General features: G+C 36.3%; 1 protein-coding gene across 2 annotated transcripts in view; it reads right to left on the bottom strand.

Annotated features, from left to right (window-relative positions):
• Positions 1-5,135: 5,135 nt before the first annotated feature.
• LOC131802584 (cytokine receptor-like) overlaps positions 5,136-13,511 on the bottom strand; it is a 73,970-nt gene continuing 65,594 nt past the window's right edge. For both annotated transcript variants that reach the window (XM_059122914.1, XM_059122915.1), the window contains exons 10-14: positions 12,996-13,446; positions 12,795-12,915; positions 11,167-11,336; positions 9,929-11,109; positions 5,136-9,203 (exon numbers count right to left, since the gene is read on the bottom strand). In XM_059122914.1, coding sequence (XP_058978897.1) covers positions 8,826-9,203; positions 9,929-11,109; positions 11,167-11,336; positions 12,795-12,915; positions 12,996-13,446 — 2,301 coding nt within the window. In that variant the 3' untranslated portion in view covers positions 5,136-8,825. The remainder of the gene's footprint in view (positions 9,204-9,928; positions 11,110-11,166; positions 11,337-12,794; positions 12,916-12,995; positions 13,447-13,511) is intronic.

The raw sequence follows: 13,511 nt of genomic DNA, 5'->3' as shown, positions 1-13,511 counted from the left end.
AATTTTGTGTGGAAAGTCTTGGCCAATATTGTAAAATAAAATATATTTAAACAGTTTTTGTTTATTAAATATCTGTACAAAATATTTTGTACATACTTTTGAGTGCGGCTGAGGTGCTGGGAAAATCTAACCATTAACAAGTAAAAAAGCTGTAAGTTCGACCGGGCCGAAATTTTAATACCCTCCACCATTTGGTACATATTTGGCCATTTCCAAAAAAAAAATCCTTTAAAAATTCTGTTAAAATATTAAAAATACCGAATGCCTATATGACGACGTGGACCTGCATTGGCAACTTTTGTCATAAGTTAACACAATATTTAAATGCGAAACTTGAAGAAAAATCTGTTTATAATGTAGCTTAAATCATCAAAATACCGAATATAGAGGGTACCGTTATATGGGGGCTATACGAAGACGTGACACGAGTATTTCGAGGAGTTACAAACGGAATGACAAAATTAATATACCCTCCATAGTATGGTGGAGGTTATAAAAATAAATATTTCAAAATTGTCAGTTTCCAAGTGGTCCATCACATGTGTACAATTCAGTGTTCTTGTGCGCTGTCGCATACGATAATGTGTAGGGTAATAAAGGTCATAACGTACACCGACTCACACAGATATCGGTGCGCCAGTGGTAGCCAAGATCACTTGAACGTAGGGACTCGCAGCCATGTAGTGTTTCCTTTTAAATCTAATAATAGATAAGAATAATTGTGTGGCTGTGATTAGGTTAAGTTAGATAAGTTTTTGTAGCACTTAAGAAAAATATTTTTGAAATAAAATCAGAATTTAAATAACACCCTAGCAAAGCGCCCCCTACATTTGATTCTTCGAGCCGAATCGAGAATTGAATCAACAGCTAAACCATTCGGTTGACTTTCTCTTTTCGGTTAAACATTTGGTCCTTCGAGCCGGATACTAAGAATTAAATCAACAGCCAAACCATTCGGTTGACTTTCTCTTCTCACTTAAATAATATCGTTGACGTGTTTCTTTATTAAAAATAACGATTTTGATTTTTAGAAATACGTCAAAAATTGCCTGTTTATTACATGTAAGTTCGTAAACAAATCACTCGTGGGAACACAGAGCTTCGATCAATTCAAGTTTGCTCACAACTTTTTCATTTCGCTTGAGCAACTCGAATAAACACGTTACACCTAACTGACCCATTGAGATTGATTGTATCCATGGTACAATGAAAAGGTTAGGTTGTTGTAGCCGTTTTACATGTTCCGTTGTTTTTCTGACTATCCCGGTTCTTCCTCAATGTCCAGGTTTAGGAATTCTGCTACCTTTATGGGCTGTAGCCATAAATCCTCTGGACGGAGTTGGGTAGGTTTGGCTGGACAATTAAACAAGTGCAGCGTGTTGTGCGGGCCTGTATCGCACGCTGGGCAGGCGTTCCGCACATCCTCATCAATTCGTGTCCAATACGAATTGAGACGGCTGCACCATCCTGAACGTAGTTGGGCCAAAACTACCCTGGTTTGCCTAGGCAGCCGACGTTCTTCAGCTGCAATGGATGGGGGGTTAGGTAGAACTCCCAGCTGATTACAATTTTATTCTAAGTGTGCCCGACTTCTGCCAATTTTGTGTATGTATTTGTTGTTTTGAAAAATAAATACAAAATATTTTCAAAATCAATGATTGGAAGAAACTTAGATTGCGGGGCGCGCATTAATGATATCAACCGGATTTGCCATGAAATTGAAAGATTGAACACTTAGGATCATATTCTTGAAAGAACATCCAGGCATTTTATTCACTTTTCATGCTATTTGACTCGCTTTAGAAATTAACAAAAAAATATCAAATAAATAAAAACAACTTGTTGTCCATAATTTTGAATAATTCTGATAGGAAGCGGGCATAGCCTCAGGGCTGTATTTCTGTAGTTTTATGAAGCTGCTCTACCTCCTTATTGTACCATGATTGTATCTACACTAAGTGTGATCAAGCCTACTCAATCATACTCATTTATCTAAGTAGTCATTTTACGGATATTATTCAGTCAATTCAAATGAGCCACGGCAAGCGCCTTGTTGTTAAACCCCGAAAAATCTAAATGTATTATAATCCATAAAAAAGATTGCAAAACATTAACATATTTGTCAACAACGAAAGGGTACAAATAGTTTCCAGTGTAAAATAGTAATATTCAGACTTTTGGAAAGTTGCGTACTTATGCCACTTAATGTACGTTTGCTTCTTGCTAAAGCCATTCTGGTTCGTAGATTGCTTTATGGTTGCGAACTTTTTGCACATTGTGATGCAATGAGTTTACGAAAATTGGAAGTAGCTTTTAACAGCATCATTCGATACGTCTTTAGCTTGCGAAGGTCGCAACTTGTCTCACAATACACAATTCCCCTCTGTGGTTTGAGTTCTATTCTTAACATGAAGTCATGACAATGTCTACACAAAATCATCATTAACCAAAAACCTAAATACATCTTTCAAAGATTAAAATTTGCTAGATCCAGCAGAGGAAGGACTAAAATGCCACTGAGACGACGTAGTCTGGTCCCGGAGTGACAGCTTTATATCGACACCATACGTCTTTGGAATGCTCTTCCACATCACTTACTGGGCATCAGCAACGCATTTCCATCTTCATAATATTATAGTAAAATACTGTTTTTTCATTTTTTTTAACTTTTTGTAACCTTTTGTGGTGTAAACTTTTTAACTTAATTTAAACGTAACTTAACAATTTCAATTCAAACCCTATATACATCAGAATTGAGCCGGATATGTACTATGTACTGTAATTTATAAGTCTTTGTCTTGTTGTGCAGGGGACACAAATTAAATTAAATAATGTCGCTAAAATCATCAAAATATTGGTACCGTTATATGCACGAATACTTGAACCAACAGGGCCCATTTATGAACTCAACTTGCCTACTGGCAAAATACACATGTGTGCAAAAGTTGAGCCTTTCAGCTCAAATCGTTCCAAGATAGCATGATTACAACAGACAGACGGACATCGCTAAATTGACCTAGAATTTTACGCTGATAAAGAATATATATACTTTGTTGGATCTAACATGAGTATGGTGGAGTTACAGACCTAAACCGTGGACATAGGTTCAGAATTATTCAAAATTATATGCAACAAGTTTATTATTTGAAAATTTTTAATAGGGTTTAAAAGCGCGAAAAATGAACAAATTTAATGCCTGATTTTCCATGTGATCCAAACTGTTGAGTATTTCAATTCAATGGCAAAACTGGCTGTGTACGTTTCTTCTAATCATTGATTTTAAAAACCGTTGCCTTAGTCAGGCTCTAATTCAGCTGTATACATGTTCGTGTTTGTTTATTTTTCTTTATTGGGAGCAGCACATCCCGGAATGCTTGCTCCGGATTCTTTTGGTCCGTGCCAGGATTGAGGAAAACCCCGGACCATGGTTCTGCACGCCTTGCCAAAACATCATCCACCACAGACCAGTCTCGGTGCGATGTAATAGATGCGGAGGATGGGTGCATTTTAGGAATTGTTCCGGTTTAACCCGGTTGCGAGACTAGAGCGATGTTGCATCGTGCTGTACCAACATAGTTCCCAGTGAGCCCACGACCTCGTCGTCAACTTCTGAGTCGTCGTCGGAGTATAGGACTCCCCCGCAGTCTCCAGAACAGCAACCTTCACCGCAGCACCTAACGCCACATGTTGCTGTTCAAATTCCGGACAGTGCATCATTCTTGCAATTCAATTGCAAGGGACTCCGAGGTAAAATTGATGAGATAGTGGATTTTATGAATCGGAGGAATGTTAAGATCGCAGCGGTGCAGGAAACCAAGCTCAATGAAAATTGTAGCTTACAACGTTGAAATGGTTACAACGTATTGAGGAAAGATCGCACCAGAAGTGGAAGTGGGGGATTAGCGTTCCTGTTCGCTTGAGCTGGTCTCTAGTGACTCATACATGGAATGTATGTGGGTAGCAGTCAAGTGTGGAACTGCCGAGGCAAGGCAATTACCGCCTAGTACTAGGGGATTTCAATGCCCACCATGAGTTGTGGCATTCCGTCCTAGGTAATGACCAGAAGGGATCAGCGTTGACAGAGCATATTGACTGCTTCACATTTTGCACGGTAAACGAGGATGCCCCCACCCGAATAAGAAGATAGTGTCACAGTTCGCCAGATTTAACCATTGTGTCACCCGGTCTGATAAATGACGTGATTTGGGAACCCGTCATTTCTCTTGGCTCAGACCATCTCCCGATAATCGTCTTCATTTGATCATGTATGATCTAAGAGAGCGCCTAGATCATAAAGCCTATCAAGCGGGTCTTTATAGCATTCATACTTATGCAGTCGCTGAGGTAGTAAACAACACCTGTACTTACCACTAGAAAAACTTGTCGGCAACATCTGCGTTTCGAATCAAAATGTAGTCAAAAAACATTATACAGTATGTTAAAATTCCATTTTGTTTATTTGTAAAATTTAAAATTTTATTTATAAAATTCTTTAATTTCAATAACATAAATAGGTATTTAGGTGTGTATGTATTTCCATAAATAAGTTTTTCAGCGTCGTATATTATGCACACGGAAAATAATTATGGGTAAGTGGCTGATTTCAAAATGTCAGGACCATTATGTTGAATTACACAAAATGCAAGGTATACCATCTGAAAACGCCTATTAAGAAATAAATCGCGTAGTCCTTGTAGCTTTGTATTTTATGTTGACGAACTTAAAACAATGAACGGTTTTAGCACCAAATAAATGTTGGTTTTAGAGATATTGTTGTTTAGTTGTACAGTCGGAGACAGACTTTGTTTGACACATTTTGAAAGTCAGCCGGTATTGGAGGATAATATTATTATTTACAAGAGTATATTGTTTGTTTTGTATCAAATAAAATACATGTGTATATTAAGTCTTTTTGCAATTTACAATGGTAGATTTTTATATCTTAAATTATGTATTTGCCGTATTTATTGGAATAATAATAATCGATTTCTTTTTCAAAACTTCAGCGAAATGTTCATTCGTTGAGCTTGTAATTGGCTTTTTTAATAAAATAACAATCTCTCAGCCTTGAATCTCTTCTAATGAATTTGCAGTTGCAATTTTTCGCTAGAAACTGTGCACGAACACCTATAAAAATAGGTAGAGAAACATAAAAGAACATTTTCAGAATCAATATTCCAGCCAATCCTTAACGCACTTTAAAAATTTTGGTTGATCAATATATTACGGCATACCAGCCCTTGTAATTTGACTTCACAGTGCCCACCCTTGTGAGCATCAGTAAAAGTAGTGTAGTTTTAAAAACTGAATTGTGTTCCATCTTACACATTTGCAGGGTGAACAATTTTTTAAATGCTAAAAACTGCAACAATATTTTTTTAAAACAAAAGATATTTGGCAACTGTTCCCCATGCTCTTCTATATGTATATAAATACTTTGTTTAATAGCTTTCACAGTAACTAAAAAAAAATATTTATATCTTTATTATTTTAAGTTGAGTGGCACAAAAAAGACATTGATCAACACTTATAAAAGACCCTGCTAAATTTAATGAAAGTGGTTCCATGTGATGTCATAATTTCTCATATTTATTGAAACAACTGAACTTCTCATCGAAAACATCTCGACTCCTTCACATTTCCTTATTTACGTTGTTAGTTTAACGCATTGAATTAAATTGGTTTATATTTCAATCAATTGTAAAAAAACAACTAATTTGGCCATTTTTTTTTTTTTGTAATTTCTTTGATACCGAGGCATTTGTCTGTCATCAGTACTAATATAGTGACTTTAAAGATCCTCTTTTTCTTATTTATTTCAAATATGTCGCAGAAACGAAAATGCCATGTCAAAGCATCCGGAATAGGTGAAAATGCACAAAATATGTCATGATAAATCACCTGCACCGACGAGATATACGCCAATAGTTTCGAAGATGTGAACTTTTTGAATTTAGAAATCATTATTACGAGCGGCATTCAATTTGCCTATATTTTCGTGAGGCTGAAGTTATGCAGCGATATTTACCCTATCAAGGGCTTGGCTTTATGGTCCCCTGGCAGACTCTAAACGGCACACTTGCTCTTGCCCCAGGTCCACCTTGGCCAATGGTCTATGTCACTGCTAACCCATGTATATCGAGTTTTTAAAAGAATTGTCTTAAAATATTGTACGTGTGTGTGTAAATCTAACTATAAATAAATCCTATGTGCATATTTTCATGGTTGTATATATAGATATATGTATTTTGTATAATTTTTGTATATTGAGCACAATTATATTGTGTCGTAAAATATTTTAACAATTAACATTAATGGCAAAGTTGTGATGAGTATCGAACTAGATATTGACTGCTTAAGGTGTGTGTGTGTGGGTGTATGTGTGCTCCGAAAATTTATTTGTGAGAATCAATGAAAAATAAATACATCATATAAAATATAGTGCCCTATCCTTAATACGATATATTTCTATGTTATGTACACAATATTTACTTATTAATCAAAAAATATATGTATATGTTGGCCACAAATGGATCGAAGCATGATACAAGCATATACAAAATAGGACAGGTTGAAAACAGAGTCATGCTAATCCCAACAATCCTCACAACAAAAGTAACAATTTATTTTGTTTATATGACACTTTTTTAATTTAGGGCAAAATCACGAAAACGAAGGGAACATCAGGGGATTTTCACAATAACGGGTTCGTAATATTGTTATATTTCAAAACTAAAACAAGTATTTCCAAAAAAAAAAACGAATTTTAAACTGAATAGATCTTAAAACAAGTAAGCAAAGGCTACAGTCGAGCGGGGCCGACCGTTGAATACCCTACAACACTATAATAAACCATACAGTTTATATAGGCGAGATACTCGAAAGAATTCCACAAAATATTGTGACAAATAAAAAAGAAACCATCAGGTTTCGTCCTCTAATTTTCGATTAATTGCAACTTAAACGAATTTCCTCATTTCCAATTTATTGGTAGATGTTGTACGTAAATGGTCTTCTTAGATCTGGAACCAATATTTCCCAAAGACCTATAATCTCTCAGAAGTGGCAAAAGATTAATATTTATTATTGGTTTTTGACTGAAACGCATCTATATGAGATACAGACATTTGACTATATTCTTCCACGAAATCAGCGTTAACGAAATAGTCAGAAGTGCTTCTTTCCTGTATTTGTGAATTCTACAAAGACACTGGAATGGACATTTTCGTATTTTGTCTACAAAAGTTGGCAAACTATTTCGCACATTGAATATTTTTGGATGGCCATCCAAAACTGCTTGGCTTTTGCAATGTCCGGTAACCCCAATTCAAATTTGCGTGAGGATCGGGAGATAATTACTACCTGCTGACAATTTTGCAGTTTTTTGGTCCATTTCAACCCCTAGATATATTGCGATCATCTCCAAAAAAGAATAGGCTTCAATTCTGACCTTCATCTTATACCCACGCAAAATTTCGTAAGGATCTGGTCATAAATGCGATCTGTATATGATATCCTGATATCCTAACTACTTAGTTTTGTTAGCTGTAGAAATATTACCAAATGTTTAATTCAAAATGAAAATATGCCAAAAATATGACAAAATTGAAAAAATATGAGAAAATTTTACAAAATCAATATTTTCATCTTTAGAAAGATATTTTTATGCGATTTTTTAGACGTTTTATGTTTCCTGCCAAGAGGCCATTCTGAATTAATGAGAACTGTCGAAATCAGTTCAGCCGTTCTCGACATATAAGAGATCTTTCAAGCATATCTTCTTTGATAGACATATATATCGCACATATTTTGCAATATATCCGATTTGATGGATGTTAACATCAATGTAAAGGTCAGAAGTAACCTTGTCATGGCTTCGTGATTTCGCCGGGATTTAAAATATTCCCGGTTTAATGAAAAATGTTGAATTTTTTCAACACAAAAGATATGGTCTATTTTACCCGCTAAATATTATCCGATGACCACCGAAATTGGTAGGCTTCTTACCCGCCCTAAATTCTAGCGTCGATTGGTCTATAATTGCGACCTGTATAGCTATTGCAAAATCCGATATTTTTTCAGTATTTGGTCCATTTCAACCCCTAAACATTTAGCGATCATCTCCAAAAGAAATAGGCTTCTATTCTGACCCTAACCCCACCTCCATTCTAAATTTCGTGAAGATCGGACCATAATTGCGACCTGTAGAGTGATTACAAATTAACATGGACAGACGGACAGACGGACGGACGGACATACATAGCTAGATCGACTCAGCTCGGCGAGCTAGGAAGATCCATATATACTTTCCTATATGGGAAACCAATATTTCGAGGTGTTACATAAATTCTGGCCCAATCAAACTTATAATACCCCCAACACATAGTGTTGTAGGGTATAAACATTAAAATTAAATTCCCATATTATTCGAAACAATACATTCACATACAAAAACTACGTATGTGTTCCAACAGAAGTACACCTTGTATTCAGCAGGTGATTACTAGGCATTCCTTGTAACTGATTGTATCATGCGTCGAAGGACTTTTCTTATTCTGGGATAACACCTAAAAAAGTCAATATGAATTTTTGTTTAAATATTATATCTAAGGATAATAGGATGAAACAACAATTGTTTAAACAGTCAATTTAATAATAACAACAAATTGTCTTGAATCGACAGGTAACTAGCACAATGAATTTCAAATTCGAGAAGTTAGATAAGTTGTTGCCTATGCAAAAACGCACATTCATTACTTGCTCCTATCCTAGCGAGGAGCATGACCTATGACTTGGACCGTAGTAGGACATTGTGTCCAATGAAATTAAGTATTTAATTCCTTCGCCAGTGCAACGTTGGTGCCAAAGTTCGCCAATTGTTGTTGTGTTACATAACCGTAAATGGTATTGTTGTTATTATTTGGTTGTTGGAGAACCGCTGTTCCTGCAGTTGCTGCATTTGGCGAGCGTATGTCTTTGCTACGAAGGTCTATGTCCTCCAGATCTGTGATGACTGGTGATGTTTGTGCTGGCCCACTGTTTGTTGGAAAATTCTGCGAATGCGGCAATGCAGTGTTGGTGGGCGACGTCACATTTTGTACCGTTCCATTGTCAGGCATAGTGGTCATCTTGCTAAGTGCTTCTATGCATGTGTAACCATTTTGTGATGTTGGTGGAGGTGGATGATGTATTTGAGGTTGAAACTGTAAAAAGAATTTTTTAAAAAAATAAGTTTTTTAACCAATTTTTTTTTGCAAATTGAAAATCATAACTGTTCCGTCGTAAAAATCGCTACAGATAAGTTGATAAAAAACACCACAAATCTCTATTGACTTAAACCAAAAACACTATGGAAAATTGCAAAAAAAAAAATAAACAACGGAAATAATCAATCGTTAGAAAGAGGAAAAAATCATAAATATTTAAGAATTCAACTAATTTATTTGGAAATATTTTAATCTTTTTTAAAACGGCTTTAGCATAAAACAAACTAGGACTTAATCAAAAATTCTTCCCTTAAAGAACAAATCTAGACCACACATGTACCTACGTTTCTCAGTTTATTTCCAAACTCATTTATTTTATTCCTATATATTATTTCATTTCAAGGCCTATATAAGGTCGGCCAGTAAGCCAATCTCTTCAATAAGTTTGCTATTAAAATACATAATTGTGATTTGAAATTTGAAGAAGTCAAATCACAATTCTGATAAACTAACATATATTTTTTCAAAGCAGCCTTGTTGTCCAACAGTGATGAAAATAAACAATGATACGTATAAATCGCTACAACCGCTACCATAAAAAAGACAAAGTCGCTGCTGTAGCGATTTAAAAAAGGAAATTGATACAATTCTTAAACAGTGCTTTTTATGAGCCAAAAAATGTGAATTGTGGTGTGTTAAACAAATGATACTATGAAACTTACCAATTGTTTTGCAGCACTCGGCTGAATGTAACCGTCGGTGGTCATGGCTGGAAATGGTGTGTGAAATGATGGTGGAACTGGTCTTTCCGCTGTATTCAGAAGAGAAGCCAACAGCTGGGTGTTGTGCGTTACATAACCACTATTGTTTAAGGTGGGCTCAATGTCTTCGTCATTATATTCGATCTCGTCGCTATTCATTTCATCTTGCAGTTGTTCCACTGAGGCAACGTCCAATGTTGTATTTTTGCTATCAATCTCTGACAGTTTTGGTATTTGATGATGACTATGATAGTTCAAATTGGAATGCGAACTAGCACTTGAATTAGAGCTTAGTTCTTCGTTTGTGGTTTCAAGGGATGGATGCTCGCCCATGTTGTCATCGTTGTGATGATCCTTTGAACTGCTCGACGATGAGAGCGATGACAAGGGATTTGGTGACCGATTATGGAAATTTGAAATTAAGTTGAGGTTGTCCTTGTGCTCGAATGCAACGAGACAATCATTACTACGCGAAATATCCGAGTGAAATTCTTTCTTTGCACCTGGATCCAGAGCGCAGTTTTTGGGAAGGGTACTTCCGGCCAATTTGTAATTGGACTCTTGATCCACTAGACCCTCTGGTAAAATAACCTTAATATTTTTCATTTTGTAGTATTTGTTGCGTACCCAATAACAAAGGTAAGTTGCAAAAGCAATTAAAATAACAAAGGCTACTGCATATAGCGAAGCCTTTGTGTCGGGCGAGCAGTAATACGAGTGCCGAGCATCTATCCAGGGAGACGCAAAGTATGACCTTGTGTCTCCCTCGACCAGCAACTCATAATTGTAATTCTCCTTTTCACTGTCTGGCTTACAAAAGCTTGGATCAATTTTGGCCCCAGCTAATATTACGTCTTTGTTCATTGATTTTATTTCCCTATCAATTTCGTTTTGTTTGCCGACATTGACGGCTCGCACTTCCAGGGCGTAAGACATTTTAGATGACGTGCACTCTGGCACTTGGAACCGGCAACTGCGTCCCCTTACGACCGAAACACGTTCATAAACAGACTCATTTTCAGTATAGCGATGTATCAACGCCACAACATAGAATACATGTTGACCAGATGGCACATCGGGCTGTTCCCAATGGATAACGGGCTCGTAGTCCGAAATACTGATATTTCGGGGGCTGGATGGAACTGTAAAACAATAAACTAATAAATCCATTTCAAACAAAGTTTCAATTCAATGCATACTTCCGATTAATGTTTGTATAAAAACTGATCTGCTGGGTTCCGACTCTTCGACTGTATGTGCTGTGACGTAGACTTCATAGTCAGAGAAACTACTAAGACCTGTCAGCTCGAAAGAGGTTTGATTAATGTCGATTGTAGCGGTTTCAAATGGTTTGTATGTCTTTTTTCGCCTAGATTAAAGAGAAATTATGTTGTAATCCATATCTATACTAATGAAGATGATCATGTTATAATATATTTGTATAAAATATTTATATAAGAATAAAATATATAACAAGAATGCAAAAATCTTATTTTTCCCTTAAGTTTTTTTTTTTTTTTTGAGTTATAGCCATGCCATACAATGGTGCTAGTTTCTTTCTGTTCATATATTCTATTATTAATATGTTTAAAAATAACGCCGAGATGAAAAAAACTGCAACCAACTTCAGACTGTCATTTCTAAGCCACTCGCCCGACAGCTGTTAAATTTATTCCAGTGACAGGTCATTATATTGTTTACAAGCGTACAAACGCCGAATTTTCCAGAAAAAAAGCTATGGCTCGTGAGCTGAATATATCGCAATATCCCATTCGGCAAATATTGAAAAATGAGCTCGGGGTAAAGCCATTGAAATTTCAAAAAGTGCAAGAACATACACCGCAACAGAAATAAAATAGACTCAAAAGAGCTAAAGAGTTACTTCGCTTGGCCGAAAGTGGTGATCTGCCGAACTTAGTTTTCTCCGATGAAAAAACATTTGTTGTCCAGCAGTTTGTAAGCAAACAAAATGATCGTGTTTACTTGCCAAAGAAGTCAGCTTAAAATGTGTACCTTCGGTTGGCCACCAGAACTCATGGCGATGGTGTGGTCCGCCATAATCGACCGTGGCATCAGTATAAATGCCGAATATTATCGCGAAAATGTATTAAAGCGTGGTGTATTGAAGCCTTAGGCACGCAAACATTTTGGCTTCAGACCTTGGACATTCCAACAGGACTCAGCACCATCGCACTCAGCACGCGCCACCCAAGAATGGTTACAAAATGAGGTTCCTCACTTCATTTCCAGTGCACAATGGCCATCAAAATCTCCGGATACCAATCTGTTGGACTATTGTGTCTGGATTATTTTGGAAAGCAAGGTTGGCATTAAAAAATACCAAAGTGTCGATCACCTCAAGCAAGCGCTTCGCCGGGAATGGGCCAAAATACCGCAGAGCAACATTCGGCCATAATTTGTGGAAAGGTGACTAATTCGAACAAATCTAAACTTATTCTAAAATTTGATGCTATTTCCAAAATTGTTTGCTTTCATTTAATAAAATTTTAAAAATTATGGCGTTTGGCTTTGTTGCAGTTTTTCATCTCACCCTGTATACAATTTTATCAAGTCTTTTTTATTTTTGTTATTTCAAAATTGGATATGTCGACTATTTGAATATATTATACCGAACACTTGCAAGAAACATGTTTTCATTTAATTTTAAAAATTCGCCTATTGATTTTTTTAAATTAAATCTATACCGAATTTTAAATTGTGTAATGTAACCAACAATAATTATATATGTAAAACTGTAGTTATAGACTCATGAATTTGGTTTTACATCAAATGTATGAGATTGTGTAAACAAAGACACCAAACTTACCAATATACTTTATAACCAGTCAATATGCCATTGAGAACATCTGGTGGACTCCATTCAATTTTTGCCGATTTACTTGTCACTGTTGTCCGATTTACTAAAACGTTCTTTGGTGGCGATGGAGCTGATAAGAATAAACATAAATGTATAGATTTAGACCAATATTAAAAAAAAAAAACGTATAATTTTTTGCTCTCGGCTTACCGCTTGCTTTGGTGCGCACGCATGTGTATTCGCTGACAGGTCCCTGATTGCTCGGCGAGAACATGAACATTGTGATGCAGACTGTGGTATATGGGGACAGCCTTTGTATGGTATAGTTGCGGTATTCACGGAAAAGTTGAATTGTGTGTTGGGGGCTGATACATTTTCTCTCATCCGAAACTTGACAATATGTCAAATTGTAACCTTTCAGGATTGAAGAACACACGCTGCCCGAGTTCCATTTCACCAACACGGAACTATCGTTAATAGCTGTAACTTCCAGTTCGACTTTCATAAGTTCACTGGATACTTCGGCTGAACAGCGAGCCCACTGCATGCCTTTATTGTAGTGTGGATAATTGGCAGATATGGCCAAATTTAAACTGCGATCTTTGGGCTCCGTGGTAAAGTTGGTTGTGTACTTGTCCAAATACTTGTAGGAGATGGGACCCTAGACGAGTATAATTGCATGACTTAGTTTTGATTTTCGAAATTAGGGCTTTAAACATCACTTAC

The sequence above is a fragment of the Musca domestica genome, unplaced genomic scaffold (assembly GCF_030504385.1).
Source record: "Musca domestica strain aabys unplaced genomic scaffold, Musca_domestica.polishedcontigs.V.1.1 22, whole genome shotgun sequence".
NCBI lineage: Eukaryota > Metazoa > Arthropoda > Insecta > Diptera > Muscidae > Musca > Musca domestica.
This window is presented reverse-complemented; position numbering and strand designations above follow the sequence as displayed.